Here is a 16865-nt window from a genome sequence, read left to right as displayed (position 1 = left end):
TTTAAAAGCATATATACATTTATTCAATAAATATTTATCTTGCGTCTCCTACATACCACGCATGCTCTGATAATACAGCCAGAAAGATAGTTACGGTCACTGCCTCATGAAAATTTAGTCTAGTATTACAGAAAATATATAGAATAACTTAAAAAAAATCCAAAAATCTCTGAATTTTTTTAAATGTGTCTTTTTGGGCTTTGGATTTTAAGCACCAGCACTTCATCTATTTTTTTAAATTTAATTAATTAACTTATTTTTGGTTGCATTGGCTCTTTGTTACTGCATGCGGGCTTTTCTCTAGTTGCGGCGAGTGGGGGCCGCGCTCGGTGTGCGAGCTTCTCATTGCGGTGGCTTCTCTTGTGGAGCATGGGCTCTAGGCGCGTGGGCTTCAGCAGTTGTGGCTCGCGGGCTCTAGAGGGCAGGCTCAGTAGTTGTGGTGCACGGGCTTAGCTGCTTCGTGGCATGTGGGACCTTCCCGGACCAGTGCTCGAACCCGTGTCGCCTGCATTGGCAGGCAGATTCTTAACCACTGTGCCATGAGGGAAGTCCAACACTTCATCTATTTTCATTTCAAAACCCTCAACACTCTTGCTCCCTTGTCCTTCATTTCCCCACGGGGCAAATTTCCAATTCCTGAGCATCTAATCATCAACCTATGTAATGTTTGGCTCTGGCCTGAAAAGAAACTATTTAGAATGCTAATTTTAATCCCAAGGAACTTGTTCTACTTTATATGTTTGAGATTCTGAATTTTCCACACCTATGAAATACTAATTATTAAGTTACAGAGGTATTTCCCAGTAAATTAATAGACTTACTCATTTTATTTATTGTTTTTGTTTTTTGTTTTGCGGTACGCGGGCCTCTCACTGTTGTGGCCTCTCCCGCTGCGGAGCACAGGCTCCGGACGCGCAGGCTCAGCGGCCATGGCTCACGGGCCCAGCCGCTCCGCGGCATGTGGGATCCTCCCAGACCGGGGCACAAACCCTTGTCCCCTGCATCGGCAGGCGGACTCTCAACCACTGCGCCACCAGGGAAGCCCGACTTACTCATTTTATATTTAATGAGGGAGTATTAAAACATGAGCTGTACCTTATTTATAATTGCAGAAAAAGTGATAAACATCTAAATGCCATCAATAAGAGACTAGTTAAATAAATAATGTAGATCCATACAATGGAATGCTATGAACCCATTAAAATAATTTGTTGACATAAAAAGAAAACTAATAAACATGGAAAGAGTCACAACAAATTGTTGAGTGGGGAAAAGCAGCAAATAATGGTATAGAGTAGGATATTTTTGTTTGTTTCCATTTAGGTAAAATTGGATACATATGTATGTCTATGCACTCTATCTGTAAGGATTCAATCAATGTATTTCTTCAATTCCTACCGTGTAAGAGTCGCTTAATAAATACATTGTGATAGACAGATGTCTGTGTCTAGGGGGAAATCCAGATAATACATATAAATTGTATCATACGTATTTGTGGGGGAACGTAATTGCTTTACTGAAAGTACTTTTTTCCTCATCTCTAGAATAATGAACTACAAAGCAGGTTGGACTATTTAACAGAAACCCAGCCCAAGACTGAAGTGGAAACCAGAGAGGTTGGAGTGGGCTGTGATCTTCTACCCAGGTATTTAAGAATTTCCTGGTTTTCCAACTGAAATTCCCCTTTGACTTAAGAAAATACTTTCCTGGGCTGTTATTCCCAGAATTGCATTCTTTCTCTCAAAAGTACTTCTGCAAAGAAAAGTCGTGGCTGCTGAGGGTCTGACTGGCTTCTGCAGAGTGGGGAGATTGTGCAGGGCACAAGGGGTGGAGAAGGAGAGACCTGGGGAAGCCACTTCAGAGAGAGATGGGCCCTATCAGTGAATGCATGCCTCTGGTCCTTCATTTATTCATTCATTTGTTCATTCAACAAATATCTGTTGAGTACCTTCCCTGTGCCAGTGATGACAGAGAGAGGAATGAGATTGGGTTCCTGCCCCAGAGTGCAGTCTGCAAGAGAAGTCAGACGTGCAGGCAGACATTTTCAATGATGTGCTTTAGTAACAGAGGAGGGAGGCTCTAAACCTCGAACAGAATCTGTCTGTTCCCCAGTACTGTAACAGAGTGTTGTCAAGCATTGGACCAGATTCAGAAATACATGATCCGCTTCAGTCATGAGCAGATAAACAGTAACTATAACCTGGCTTGTTCAGTTGCATTTCTGAGCTAGAGGACTGAGCCATGTGTTATTAAGCTGCTCACAAGCCCAGAACCTGGGTCTCTCCATAGTCAGATCAGCGAGACCCAGTAACCAACCCACTGTCTCTAGGTGCTCAAAACTGTGCTTGGCCCAAAGAGGACAGAAAACAAGTTGATAACAAGGACACTGATGGTACGTAGCTTGTGACTGAGGTAACCAAAGTCACAAAGTGCCTCATACACTGTGCGTGGGAAGGTGTATTTTTATGTGACTAGGGGCATTTGTGTGTGTGTCATGTTAGACATTAGTAGGTCAGAAAAATGTAGGCTCCGGGCCTTGAATGGTTACATGGGTGGGAAACAGGGATGAGCTGATGGCCAGACTGGGCTGTAGAAGACCTGGTTCTCATCCTTGAGGTTAGTAGTCGCAGGATGTGTTCAGGCTGGTCTCTCTTTGCTGAGGCCTCTGTTTCCCAATCTGTTAAGTCAGTTGACTAGGTGACTTCTCAGCTCTAACCAGCTCTAACATTGAGGAATAATGTCTCATCTCCTTCCCTATTTTATTCATTACTGATGTCTTTTTTGTTCATTAAAATGAGCCACTTGCCGTTCTCAAAGTATTTACCAAAAGCAGGATTAAGCTTTTTTTTTTTTTTTGACATTATTCTCATTTATGTTGCTTGCTTTTTGGTAAAAACAAGGCTATTTTATCATTCTGATGTCATTAACAGAAAATGTTTATTTAAAAAAAGAAGGAAAAAGAATGTGTAAATAGACTCCAGGTCTCATCAGTGCAGGGGACAAAGTAATTGATAAAAATAGGACCCAAAAGAATGATTGATCATGTCCAGGCACAACTTTTAAAATATAAATAGTTTGGCTATTTTCCTCCTTTTTTATTCTTCAAGAACCAAGTGGTTTAGTTCCCTCTAATTGCCCACATAATAAATCTTATTTGGTTAAGACGGGTACAAAACTACGTCTGAAACCAATAAATTGTTTGTTTTCTAATTCCCACATTTTGGCTTAAAGCAAGGTTTTCAATTTGTATGCCGAGGGATAGCCTGAAGCAAACTTTTACGGCTAAGTTATGAAACCACAAAGTGGTTTTCATAATGGAAGTGCTGACAGACCTTTAACTTATGGCCACGCTGAACTTGGAAGCCACTTTAGTATCTAAAAGCAGCTTTTCCATAAATGTAACATTTGGTTTCCCCCAAGATCCATCTTAGCACTTTAACTACCTGGGTCAATCAGCAGAGGAAATGAAAACTACGTATCCACATTTCCGAAAAGGCAAAGTAATATTTCATTCGTTTCCTCACAAATATTTATGAAGTGCCTACTATGTGACAGACGCTGTGCACGTCTGGGTGGCGAGGAGCACAGCATCTTGAGAGGTGATTCAGGGCAGTGGTTTTCCACCTGTGCTTTTTGGAACTGCGTGCTCTGTGCTAGGGCTCCGGGAGGGGCCTCCAGGGCTGAGGAGGTGAGCAAGGAGCTGGCCTGTGGGGACCTTCCCCCCTCAAAAAAAACAATCTCACAAACTCAGCTTTTAGTGTGTTTTATATGTTAAGATTCCAAGTAAGATTTTGCTTGAATAAAAGAGCTCTGTTGTCAAAATCAAATTAGAACCCCCTGACCTAGTTTAATCTCCCTGTTTTATAGACACCAAAATTGAGGCCCAGAGAGATAAAGGGATTCACTAGAAGCCACACAGCCAGGATTTGAACCATACCTTTGGAGTCCTGGTATGGTACATCTGTAGTTTTAAAATACTCAATAGAGAGCTGCTAAATTGTGTCACGTCTGTTCTAATACAATTCCTGGTCCTCACTTGGACTTCAGACTTGCATCTAACTAATAAGAAGATTCCACGGTGTTTTCCAGAATATTTTAAAAACAGGTTCCAGAAAAGTAATGAATTTAAGCCTCAGTTATGCAGATGAGTTTTGTTCTTACTCCCCTGTTCTCCTGCAGAGAACTTGGCAGTGCAGTCCAGTTGGGAAGGCTCAGGCTGTGGGTTCCCTGCCCAGTCAGCTGCTGGGCAAGTTACTCAGTCTCTCTTAAACCTCTGTGATTTCATCCTTAAAATGGGAATGAAGATGACAATATCAAATCTTATAGGGTTGTGAAGAGGATTAAATGAAAACATGTATATAAAGCATTTAGCATGGTAACTGGACCAAAGTTAGGAACTTAATAAATAATAGCTAGTATCCCTATTATCCAAATCAAAACTCTGATTTTACATGTAAGACACTGGCTCAAGTATTAAAAATTTTATTGGAGTATAGTTGATTTACAATGTGTTAGTTTCAGGTATACAGCAAGGTGATTCAGTTATATATACATATATTCATTCTTTTTCAGATTCTCTTCTCATACAGGTTATCACATAATATTGAGTAGAGTACTCTGTGCTATACAGTAGGTCCTTGTTGGTTATCTGTCTTACATATAGTAGTGTGTGTATGTTCATCCCAAGATCCTGATTTATCCCTTCTGCCCACATTTCCCTTTTGGTAACCGTAAGTTTTCAGTATCTGTAAGTCTGTTTCTGTTTTGTAAATAAGTTCATCTGTATCATTTTTTAAAATTAGATTCCACATGAGTGATATCATATATTTGTCTTTGTCTGACTTCACTTAGTATGAAAATCTCTAGGTCCATCCATGTTGCTGCAAATGGCATAGGTTCATTCTTTTTTATGGCTGAGTAATATTCCATTGTATATATGCACCACACCTTCTTTATCCATTCGTCCGTTGATGAACATTTAGGTTGCTTCCATGTCTTGGCTGTTGTAAATAGTGCTGCAGTGAACACTGGGGTGCACGTATCTTTTTGAATTATGGTTTTCTCCAGATATATGCCCAGGAGTGGGATTGCTGGGTCATACGGTAGTCCTATTTTTAGTTTTGTAAGGAACGTCCATACTGTTTTCCATAGTGGTTGTACCAATTTACATTCCCACCAACACCGTGTAGGAGGATTTCCTTTCCTCCACACTCCCTTCAGCATTTATTGTTCGTACACTTTGATGATGGCCATTCTGACTGGTGTGAAATGTCACTGTAGTTTTGATTTGCATTTCTCTGACAATTAGTGATCACATGAGTGATCTTTTCATGTGCTTTTTGGCCATCTGTATGTCTTCTTTGGAGAAATGTCTAGTTTAGGTCTTCTCGTTTTTTGATTGGGTTGTTTTTTTTTGACATAGAGTTGCATGAGCCGTTTGTGTATTTTGGAGATTAATCCCTTGTCGGTTGCTTTGTTTGCAAATATTTTCTCCCATTCTGTGGGTTGTCTTTTCATTTTGTTCATGGTTTCCTTTGCTGTGCAGAAGCTCTTAAGTTTGATTTGGTCTCATTTATTTTTTTAAATTTTCATTACTCTAGGAGGTAGATCCAAAAAGATATTGCTGTGATTTATGATTTATGTCAGAGTGTTCTCCTCTAAGAGTTTTATAGTGTCCAGCCTTACATTTAGGTCTTTGATCCATTTTGGGTTTATTTTTGTGTATGGTGTTAGAGAATGTTCTAATTTCATTCTTTTACATGTAGCTGTCCAGTTTTCCTAGCACCACTTACTGAAGAGAGTGTCTTTTTCTCCTTAGTTGACCATAGGTGTGTGGGTTTATTTCTAGGCTTTCTATCCTGTTCCAGACACTGTATCAAATATAAGTAAATTTGAGTGTGCTATGACATTAACTTATTTATTTTGGTGGCTGTTAAGTGATTTCATTAAATGGATTGATAGCTTAATCAAGTGGATAGTACTTCAGTATGTATCAAGCTCTTTAATTAAACTATTAGTGGTTTGGAACCCTCTGGACACTCTGGAAGCCCCAGTGATTGATGAGGAGGTCTCTGTCAGCTGTGACATCAGAGGCATCCCAGTGTGTTCCAGGCACTGGGCACAAAGCCCAGTACGGCTGTAAAGCAGTATGGCACCTAGGACCCATTTCTCCATATACCTGCAAGTCTTTTACATGCTATGCTACTGCTAATAGCATTTGACTTACAATTAGAGCTGCTCTATTTTTATGTGCTCCTGAAAAAATCTGAAATCAGCCTTTTCTTATAGCCATTAAGCCCCTTGTATTACTCTGTCCCCTTCCCTAACCACTTTCCCTGTCCCTGCCAGCACTGTGCACTCCTGTGGACAAGAACCCTAGGCTCCCATCCCCTACTCTAGCATTTTCCTTATGCTCAATAAACATTCACTGGCAGAATGAATGACAGGTCCACACCAAGTGAGAAAGGACTTTAAAGAGGCAATTCTTGCTTACGTTTTGCTTCTTAGTGTTTATTCTCTCTCTCCTCACTAGAAGGTAAGCTCCGTGAGGGCAGGGATTTACATCCATGTCACTAACTGCAGCCTTCCTGGGACTGACTTAAGAGCAGGGCCTCACACCAGGCAGGCCCTCAATCAATATTTGTTGAATGGAGCCATCTCTCTGTAGCATTTGATGGTTCTTCCTAAGCAGAAGAATATCTGCTTCCTGTGGGACTCTCCTCTCCTGGTTCCTTCCCTACTTCCCTGGCCTGTCCTCCGTCTTCTTGGATGGCTCCTCTTTCTGCTCCCAGATCCCCACCATGGGTGCTCCTAAGGGTTCTATCTTGGCGACACTCGTTCCTGCAAAGATGGCATCCAGTCTCATGGAGTTACCTCTTTCTTCCCTGTGGCTGCGCTGTCAGGTAGTTCAGACCTCTCTCTTGCATACAAGTCCTCATTCCTGGCCGCCTGCTGGGCCCCACTTGATCTTCATACCCACCCTATCCATAGCTGAATACATCGTTTTTTCCCATCAAAGTCAGATCGTCTAGTTGTGGTTAAGAGCGGTGGCTTGGAAATTAGACCTGGGTCTGGGTCCTGGATCTGCCTCTTGCTATATCTATAGCTTTGGACAAATCTCTAACCCCTTTGAATTTATTTCCTTACCAAGAATGGGAAGATAGATTTTGACAGTAATTCCTCCTTAAACTTGCTGAGATGATTAAGATACAGGCATAAATTGCCCAGTGTAGTGACCACGTTTGCATATTTCTGTTGATGCCGCCACCAACTGCTCCTGTTGCCTAAGCTCAGTATTCTGCAGTCACCTTTGAGCCATGAATTGCTTTGTCCTGGAATCACTCACTCGTACAGGGCTGGCTCTTTCCTTCGTGACTTGCTTCACACCTCTCCACTCCCACTGCACCAGCCTCCTGTAGACCAGTGTTCTAAGCTACTCAGTCCCACCCCTGCCTCCAGTTTCTTCTCAAATTCTCCCCCTCCTTCATCTCATCTTTGTGTTGCATAGATTTCTGGAAAGCAAGGAGAGAGGGAAGAGGTGCGAAGGCACTCAACCATGATTTCAGGGGCTTTTAAACACCTATTTAAAAGAGAAACTTGAGTTTGATTTGAAAAGTTCAATATATATTAATCAAAGCCATTGAGAGCAATTTTAGGTCAGCTAGCCTTCATTTAAAGAGAAAAGTGGAAAACAAAATATTGAACACCAAAAAAAAAAAACTACTTTCTCTCGCCCCTTAGTGAAACTGTTTCCAGAGAACTCATAAATTATGTCTTAATAGGTACAATTTAATGAAAAATATTCCTTGTTGTCTTAAGTGCCCAGTGCATAGTAAGTGCTTTAAAATGCCTACGTTTTCATATTTCTGTTGTAAAACCCAAAACACAAAGTAGCTTTCTGTCAAAGCTTTATTTGCTGCCTCTGCTATTGCTTCCCCCAAGGGAACTGCCCCTTTATGGATTAATAGAAGGTTAACAATAGCCTTAATGTGGCTAGAAAATGGCTGAAAAGAAAATGGCTGAATTTTCATTCTGGGGTTGAAATTATTTGTGTTCTTAAAAACCCGTTGTTTCCTAGTACTCAACTAAATAAAATACCTCACTTCTTTTTGAAAGGGAGGATATGAGAGCCTGTTTTTGAAACCAGAGGTTTCATCTTCATCAGTATTTCTGAATTTTATGGGCTTTTAGGATAGTGTCACCAGAGACTATTTCCGTTCTGTGGCATTTGCACAGGAGTTGGCACAAATTGCCATCTGGCTCCTGCCCCTGGCACTCCACTAAATTACCTGGTCAGGCCACTGAAGAGCCCTGAATTGCCAAATCTTGCGGATTCCTCTCTGTGCCGGGTGAAGGTGACACTGACTCCTTGAAATCCGTCGTCCTCTGGTTCCCTATGTCATCCATCTGTGTAGTGATAGTTCTGTGCCTGGCCTGAGTGAGCTGCTGAGGTCATGAAGATAAGCAAGATACGGTTTTCACGCTTCATGAAATGATAACTAGCAGAGAATGTATATAGACCAGTGGGTGCAATGAGATGCTTCCAGTAGTGTGTCACAAGCCTCTGTGACAGTCATTTTCAAGGGGAGGAAAGCACGGAAGAAATACTGAATCTCTTGGGGATGAAATGCCCGAGGTCGCGAGACCCCTCCACAAGACCACCAGAGACGAGAGTCAAAGCCAAACGGCAAGGGTCATTTATTGCAGGTTCGAACCTGGACCTCCGCGCACTCGTCGCCGGTGACGCCAAGAGGTCCCGATGGAGTTTAGTACAGCTCTTTTATAGACAGGTACAAACAAGCTCGGGACCTTCTGCGGGGCTTTCCAGGGGTGGGGAGTACTGATTGGCTAACTTTTAAACAAAGACACTAGTCACCGTCTGATTGGTTGGATGGTTGCAAAAGGGGGTTCAGCAAGCATAGTTACAGAAGCGAGAGCGGCTGGTTAAGTTTCGGTTTCCTGAGGTTTTGTTTCTCAATTAGAAATACTTAAAATGGGGCCATAGTTACAAACAGTACAAACAGGAAGATCGATGCAATCCTAGCAGCGCTGCGGCCTAACGGCAGGGCATCAATTCAGTCCTATTTCTACCAAAGTAGAACATAGCCCTTCATTCCCCCTTCTTTCATGAACCAGAGGAGCCAATCCTGGGTCCTCAAGGCTCAGTTTCTTCATTTTCTAAGTCCTCGCATGGCTGATATTGTGATCTTAATACCATTAGCTGAACTGTGTTTATTCTTTTTCGGACGAAATCCATGATTTTGTTGAATATACAGGGGCCTATAATGAGGAGGAAAAGGAGGCATAGTAGAGGGCCCAGGAAGGGGAGGAGGAAGGGAAGCATCCCATGAAATCCTGACCAAAGGGGATTGTCCGCTAATTCTTTCCGGCGGCGGGCTAAGTCTTCCTGGAGCTGGTGAATTTTGTTTCTTACAATGCCTGATTTATTTGCATAAAAACAACATTTTTGTTTTAGGGCGAGGCATATCCCACCCTGTTCAGCTGTCGGCAAGTCTGAGCCCCTCCTATTTTGTAGGACCACCTCGGTCAGCGAATCTAATTGGTCCTGTAAGTCCTGAATGGTTCCAGAGAGGGCTTCTACATCTTCTATTAATTGTCTAGACAGCTGATTATAGGAGTGAAGGGAGACCCCAAGACCTGTACTCCCTGTGGCCACAGCTCCTGTAATTCCTAGTCCTACCAGGAGGGGTATGGCTGTAATGGCTCGTTTGGTTCTTCCTGCCCAAAGGTCAAAGCTGGGAATGGGCAATGGAGTGTCTCCCGAGATCAGGTCTACGTTAGGGAGGAGGGTGGCTAGGTTGCAGACCCCTGTCCAGTTCTGGGGTAAATAGGTGTATGCTAGGTTATTTCCACAAAGACAGTGGTGTTAGGACTACAGAGGGAGGAGTTTACGGGGATATACTGACTACATCCAGTAGATGAAAGGATTCCCAAGTCAATACTGGCGTTAGAGAGGGAATCGTTCTTGACAAAGCATGAGGTATTAAGGGTAGTTGAAAACTTTGAAAATTGTATGGGAAACGGCTCGGGGAGTGAAGTTGGGTTACACTGTTTGCTGATGTTTAAATTGGCGAAAATGGGGATGGCTATAGGGCGGGGCGGTCCTTGAGGAAGGCAGAGCCAGCAATCTTGTGCTAAGTTGGGGTTGGTGGTATTTAAAAGCGCAAAAGTAGCTTCTAGTATAGTCGTGGTTTGGGGGTCCAGTTCAGAGGGATTGACCTTAGGGCGAATTAGGGGGTGGTAGCTGAGCTATGGGTACAGATTCTGATAGGCCTTTTCTATTTGTCTTCGGGTTTCTATCTGGCGCACTTCGTCTTGGGGCCCTCCACCGTCTGACATATGTATGGGGGCCCTGGTATTCCAGCACACCGGGGTCCCGGGAGTGCCAATGCATCCAGCCTGAAGGTATTTATTATTATCACTAATGGTGGGACTTTTATTATTCTGTAGTGTGGCTGTGAAATAAGTCTTGTTATTGGTCCCTATACATTGCTGGTAAGAGGAATAGCACGTGCTATGCATTGATTCCTGAAAAGTAGAACAGGGGCAAATAGCTCGGCGGGGGGGGTTGAATCCTCCCCTCGTGGCCCGAGGGTTGAGGGTTAGGACTATCATTAGAGCTATCAGCAGTACCTTGGTCCTCATGGGGGAGGGTATGGCGTAAGGTCAGTTTGAGGGGATTGTCCTTACTCCGATCAACCGTCCAGGTGACGTCAGCTGTAGTGGACTTGATGAGGTCAGAAAGTGGGTCCACGGGCTTGACGTGGGTGTAATGGATCCAGGCAGCTATGCTGTCCACCTTGATGGCCGTCGGCGTTGTCAGGATGATCTGGTAAGGTCCTTTCCACCTGGGTTCTAGGGTCTCTTGTCGATGGCGTTTGACAAGGACCCAGTCACCTGGTCGGAGCTGGTGTGGAGTAGGCGGGGGTCCTGTTGTATATAGCTCTTTTAGTTTGGGCCAGATTGTCTCATGTATCCGCTGTAAGGCTTGGAGGGAAGACAGGAGATTATTTTCTGGGTCCGATTGGATAAGGTTAGTCTTTAGGTTAGGGATAATAGGAGGAGGCCTACCATGTATTATTTCGTAGGGGGTAAATCCTAGCTTATAGGGGGAATTTCGCACCCTAAACAGAGCGTAGGGGAGTAGGACTACCCAGTTAGCGCCAGTCTCCATGGTTAATTTAGTCAAGGTCTCTTTTAGAGTTCTATTCATTCTTTCTACCTGTCCTGAACTCTGGGGGCGGTATGCACAATGTAATTTCCAATCAGCCCCAAGTATGGAAGCCAGATCCTGACTTAACTTAGAAACGAAGGCCGGCCCGTTGTCTGACCCTATCATAACTGGAAAGCCATACCTGGGCAGGATTTCTTCTAGTAGCTTTTTAGCTACTATTTGTGCTGTCTCATTCTTGGTCGGGAATGCCTCGGTCCAACCTGAAAAGGTATCTATAAACACCAGTAAATATCTATATCCATATTTGCCAGGCTTTACCTCCGTGAAGTCCGCTTCCCAGTAGGCTCCGGGCTGGTTCCCTCTTTCCCGGATGCCAGCGGTTGGTGGGTGGGTGTTAGCATTATGGAGTTGGCAGACTGCACAGCCAGCAACCAGTCGTTCAGTTTTTTCGGAGACATTTTTAATTTTAAGTCCAGTCTGTCTGATGAGATCCTGTAGCCGTCGGGCGCCCAAGTGGGTGCTACGATGGATCCGTTCAAGGACCAAGGTTCCTAGTTTTTCTGGAAGGAGGATATTGTTCTTAGCGTCCCGCCACCATCCGTCTTTAACCTGGGTTAGAGGGAGTTTGTTTATCCATCTAATGTCATCTTCCGAGTAGTCGGGTTGGGGCAGTAATTCCCGGGGCCCTGGATCCGGCAGTTGTAGGGGAAGTAATGGTATTGGAGTGTATGCCGCCTTTCGAGCCGTCTGGTCTGCCAAATTGTTGCCCCGGGCGACTGGATTTGTGGGTTTTTGATGCCCCGGGCAATGTACAATGGCTAACTTTTTGGGTTCCCATATGGCCGCTAGCAAGGCCAGGATTTCCTCTCTGTTCTTGATGTCTTTGCTCTCTGCTGTGAGTAGTCCCCGCTCTCGGTATATTGCCCCATGTATGTGTGCGGTAGTGAACCGGCTGTCTGTATATGGTGGCTTTTTGGTCTTTGCTCATCTTGAGAGCTTGGGTCAGGGCAATTAATTCAGCTTTTTGGGCTGAGGTCCGTGGGGGGAGAGTCTTTGCCCATATCACCTCAGTTTCCGATGTTACCGCTGCCCCTGTATACCTCTGACCTTGCTGGACAAAACTGCTGCCATCAGTGAACCATGTGACTTGTGCATCTAATAGGGGCTGGTCACGTAGGTCTTCCTGAACCCCATGGATCTGAGCCAGTACCTCTGCACAATCATGGAGTGGGGAGTCTAAGTCTGGGTCAGGTAATAGAGAGGCAGGGTTTAAAGCCCGTGGTGGAGTGTAGCTGATTTTGAGAGGATTTAACAGTAGACCCTGGTAGTGGACCAATCGAGCATTGCTCATCCATCGGTCGGGAGGCTGTTTGAGAACCCCGTCGATGGCGTGGGGGGTGGTGACATGTAATTCCTGTCCCATAGTTAGTTTGTTGGCATCCTTTACCATTAGGGCTGTGGCGGCGATCACCCGGAGGCAAGGAGGCCAGCCTGCAGCCACGGGGTCCAATTTCTTTGATCGGTAAGCGATAGGCCTGGTCCAAGGACCGAGGGGTTGGGTCAACACGGCCTTAGCTATGCCTTTGTTTTCATCCACAAAGAGGTGGAAGGGTTTGGAGACCCAGGGCGGGTGCGGATAGCAAGGCAGTTTTGATCTGCTGAAACGATTGCTCAGCCTCCTCTGTCCATTCAAAGGGCGTCTGTTCTTTGGTGGCTTAGTGGTTTGGCCATTTCAGCAAATTTGGGTATCCATAAACGGCAGAACCCAGCTGACCCCAAAAATTCTCTCACCTGTCGAGGCGTGGTGGGTCTGGGGATGCGGAGGACAGTCTCTTTCCGTGCATCTGTGAGCCATCGTTGCCCCCCTTTCAGTAGGTATCCCAGGTAAGTTACCTCAGGCCTGCAGATCTGCGCCTTTTTGGCAGAGGCCCGGTATCCCAGGGTGCCGAGAGTCTGTAGGAGGTTTCTGGTTCCCTGCAGGCAGGCTTCAGCGGTCCCAGCAGCTATTAAGAGATCATCAACATACTGCAGGAGGGTTATATTGGGGTTTTGTCTCCGGTACTCACTGAGATCCTCGTGTAGGGCCTCATCAAACAAGGTAGGTGAGTTCTTGAATCCTTGGGGAAGTCTGGTCCAGGTGAGTTGTCCGTTTATGCCTCTCTCAGGATCCGACCATTCGAAGGCAAAGAGTTCTTGACTTTTGGGTGCTAAGGGTAAACTAATAAACTAAAAAAGGCATCTTTGAGGTCCAGCACAGTATACCATTGTTTTTCTGGACTAAGGGCGCTCAAAAGAGTATATGGATTGGGTACAGTAGGATGGATGTCTATGACTTGTCTGTTAACTTCCCTCAGGTCCTGTACTGGGCGGTAGTCTTTACTGTTAGGTTTGCGGACTGGCAGCAGGGGTGTGTTCCAGGCCGACTGGCAGGGACGCAGTATACCTAGGTCAAGAAGCCGGCGAATATGTGGAGCGATACCAGTTTTGGCCTCTATGGGCACGGGATATTGTCGGACACGTGCAGGATCTGCCCCTGGTTTGATTTCTATGAATAGGGCTGGGCGATGTTTGGCTAGTCCCATCCCACCTGTTTCTGCCCATGCTTCGGGGAACTGCTGAAGCCATGACCTTATATCTTGATTTTGGGAGGGTGGTTCCTGGTGAAGTCGGTACTCATCTTCCAAGTTCAGGGTGAGCACAGATATGGGTTGGTTGTGAGGGTCTGTTATGATCGGCCCCTCTGACCGAAAATGAATTTGTGCTCCCATTTTAGTAAGTAAGTCTCTCCCCAGTAAAGGGCAAGGGCTATCGGGAATGACCAGAAAGGAGTGGGTTACTTTTCCCGTGCCCAAGTCTACAGTTCTCTGAGTGGGCCAGGGGTAACGTTTAACTCCCGTAGCTCCCTGGACCCAGGAGGTTTTGTCAGAAATTTTCCCGTGGGGCTTAACCAAGACCGAATGCTGTGCCCCTGTATCCACCAGGAATTGGACTGGTTTCCCCTCCACTTGTAGGGTTACCCTGGGTTCGGGGAGGGGGTCCGAAGCCCGTCCCCCCTACTCTGCATCATGTGTAAACAGGACTGGGGTGGTGGCCTTCGGTTGCCATTGCCCCTGGTTGGGGCGCGGCTGCCTTTTTTTGGGGCATTCCCGAGCCCAGTGGCCTTTTTCCTTGCAATAGGCACATTGATCTCTGTCCAATGGTCGCCTGGGAGGTCGAGTGGCTGGGGGGCCTCCTTGATCTTTCTGAACAATGGCGGCCAGGACCTTAGTCATTTTCTCAGTGGCTTTAAGTTGTTTATCCTCTGGGGCGTCTCGGTTATTAAAGACGCGCTGAGCAATACGGAGTAGGTCCTGTATCTGTTTGCCCTCCAGATCTTCTAACTTCTGGAGTTTCTTTTTAATATCAGGGGCTGCCTGGTTAACGAAGGACATTACAACGGCAGCCTGATTTTCGGGGGCCTCTGGATCCATAGGGGTATATTGCCTAAAGGCTTCCATTAATCTTTCTAAGTAAGAGGAGGGACTTTCTGTTCTACCTTGTACAATTGAATATACCTTGGCCAAATTAGTGGGCTTGCGCGCGGCAGCCCGGAGACCCGCCATTAGAGTCTGGCGATAAATGAGCAGTCGTCCCCTACCTTCTCCAGTGTTATAGTCCCAATCATCCTGCGGGGGGCGACTTAAGGGAAAGGCTGCATTAATAAGATCAGGGTTAGCGGTGGGTTGACCATCATCTCCAGGAACCAGTTTTCTTGCCTCCAGCTGGATTCGTTCTCGTTCCTCGGTAGTGAACAGGATCCGGAGAAGCTGTTGGCAGTCATCCCAGGTGGGCTGATGAGTAAACATAACACTATCTAGAAGAGCTATCAAGTCTTTAGGATTATCAGAAAAACGAGCATTCTGGGTTTTCCAATTGTATAAGTCACTGGTAGAGAATGGCCAATATTGGAGTCGGGGGTTCCCTGTCTCATCGGGAGGGCCTCTTTCTCGCAGGGGTGGGGCTGTGGTGGAATCTGGATGGCGGAACCCTGGGTCGCGCTGAGTGCGTCCACGGGTGCGTCCAGCCGGCCCAGGGGAGTTATTTTCATTGGGCAGGAGGGCCGGCAGTGCCTCTGCCTCTCGGTCCTCCGGTTCTGACCTGGGTGGCCCCTCGGGAGGGGCCACAGGAGGTTCTTCCAAGGGGAGAGGAGCAGGGTCAGGAGCAGGAAGGGGGACCGGTTGTGGGGCCAAAGGAGGATGTTGATATGGGGGGGGGGGTTCTATGAGAAGGAGGTCTTGGCTGTCAGAAAGTATGGGTGCGGTTGAGGTCTGAGGCTTGGGAGGTTTAGTTGGTCGGGCCGTAAGGATCTTATATGTCCCTGATGGCAAAAAGGGGGCCATCCAGGGAGGTGGGTTTTCTACCAGGTCCTGCCATACCAAGATGTAGGGGATTTGGTCCGGATGGCCTTCTTTCCCTGGTAAGAAAACTCTAGATTTAATTTTTAGGACTATAGGAAGACAAAAGGTACCCTCGGTGGGCCTACCAACCCCGAAAGTTGGCCATTCAGAGCGGCAGAAGGTAATAAGTTTTCTTTTCCGGATGTCCAGACTGAGATCGTGTCCTCGGGATTTCACATCCCCAAAATTAGTGAGAAGGAGGGAGAGAGGGGTACTCTGTGTTTGGCCCATGTTTAGGTCCTGGAGGAGATTGGTTAGAAAAGGTTATTCTGAAAACGAAAGTGATTAAGAGCAGTCCCAATAGCGGAGCCTGTAAAAGGAGGAAGGGAGGTTATCACGTGCGCGCTTCAGATGGGCTATCAACCCCCAGATGGGTCGCGGTGGACGTCTCCAACCACGCCCGACTAGGTGTCCTATAGCGCGTCCGCCAGGACTGTCCTAGTCCCCAAAACAGAAGGCACCTCGAGCCAGCTTACAATCGGTTGTCAGCGATGACCCGTTGACCTGATGTCTGGTGGGCTTGGGGGCATCCCGGACGAGCCCCCAAATGAAATGCCCGAGGTCGCGAGACCCCTCCACAAGACCACCAGAGACGAGAGTCAAAGCCAAACGGCAAGGGTCATTTATTGCAGGTTCGAACCTGGACCTCCGCGCACTCGTCGCCGGTGACGCCAAGAGGTCCCGATGGAGTTTAGTACAGCTCTTTTATAGACAGGTACAAACAAGCTCGGGACCTTCTGCGGGGCTTTCCAGGGGTGGGGAGTACTGATTGGCTAACTTTTAAACAAAGACACTAGTCACCGTCTGATTGGTTGGATGGTTGCAAAAGGGGGTTCAGCAAGCATAGTTACAGAAGCGAGAGCGGCTGGTTAAGTTTCGGTTTCCTGAGGTTTTGTTTCTCAATTAGAAATACTTAAAATGGGGCCATAGTTACAAACAGTACAAACAGGAAGATCGATGCAATCCTAGCAGCGCTGCGGCCTAACGGCAGGGCATCAATTCAGTCCTGTTTCTACCAAAGTAGAACATAGCTCTTCACAGAGAGACATGTGAAGTTTAACATTCCCCCCAAGCTTCTAATACACCCTATTAAGAAGTTGTCTCCCAACCATAGTTGAAAATCACTTCAGGGTAATGGGAGGTATTACTGATGGGAAAGTTTAGCACAAGTGAACCTTGTGTAAGCAGAAAATTGAGAAGTGCTGCTCAAGGAAACAGAGCACACAGAGAAAGGA

The 16865-nt window shown here is 46.0% G+C and overlaps 2 protein-coding genes across 5 annotated transcripts in view; one reads left to right on the top strand and one right to left on the bottom strand.

The window, feature by feature from the left end:
• MYZAP (myocardial zonula adherens protein) overlaps positions 1 to 16865 on the top strand; it is a 125622-nt gene that overhangs the window by 97943 nt on the left and 10814 nt on the right. For 2 of the 4 annotated variants that reach the window (XM_032621448.1, XM_032621446.1), the window contains exon 12: positions 1545 to 1645. In XM_032621448.1, the coding sequence (XP_032477339.1) occupies positions 1545 to 1645 (101 nt within the window). Of the gene's footprint in view, positions 1 to 1544; positions 1646 to 12647; positions 12717 to 16865 lie in introns of those variants that run through there. The other 2 variants (XM_032621444.1, XR_004348286.1) reach the window with 2 other exon arrangements.
• LOC116748447 lies at positions 8678 to 16245 on the bottom strand. Its single transcript, XM_032621443.1, has 2 exons — positions 14832 to 16245; positions 8678 to 11007 (listed from the first exon to the last, which is right to left on the bottom strand). The coding sequence occupies exons 1-2, from the start codon at positions 15859 to 15861 to the stop codon at positions 10535 to 10537; spliced, it is 1503 nt and encodes a 500-aa protein (XP_032477334.1). The 5' UTR covers positions 15862 to 16245; the 3' UTR covers positions 8678 to 10534.

This window comes from Phocoena sinus, chromosome 2 (genome assembly GCF_008692025.1).
Source record: "Phocoena sinus isolate mPhoSin1 chromosome 2, mPhoSin1.pri, whole genome shotgun sequence".
NCBI classification, from domain to species: domain Eukaryota; kingdom Metazoa; phylum Chordata; class Mammalia; order Artiodactyla; family Phocoenidae; genus Phocoena; species Phocoena sinus.
This window is presented reverse-complemented; position numbering and strand designations above follow the sequence as displayed.

Bases quoted from the DNA above. Each gene is read 5' to 3' on its own strand.
- LOC116748447 (XM_032621443.1), bottom strand. From the start codon at position 15,861: ATGGGCCAAACACAGAGTACCCCTCTCTCCCTCCTTCTCACTAATTTT. The intron at 11,008-14,831 runs GTAGGGGACGAC...CTTCCCTCCAAG, and splicing joins GGACTATAACACTGGAGAAG to CCTTACAGCGGATACATGAG.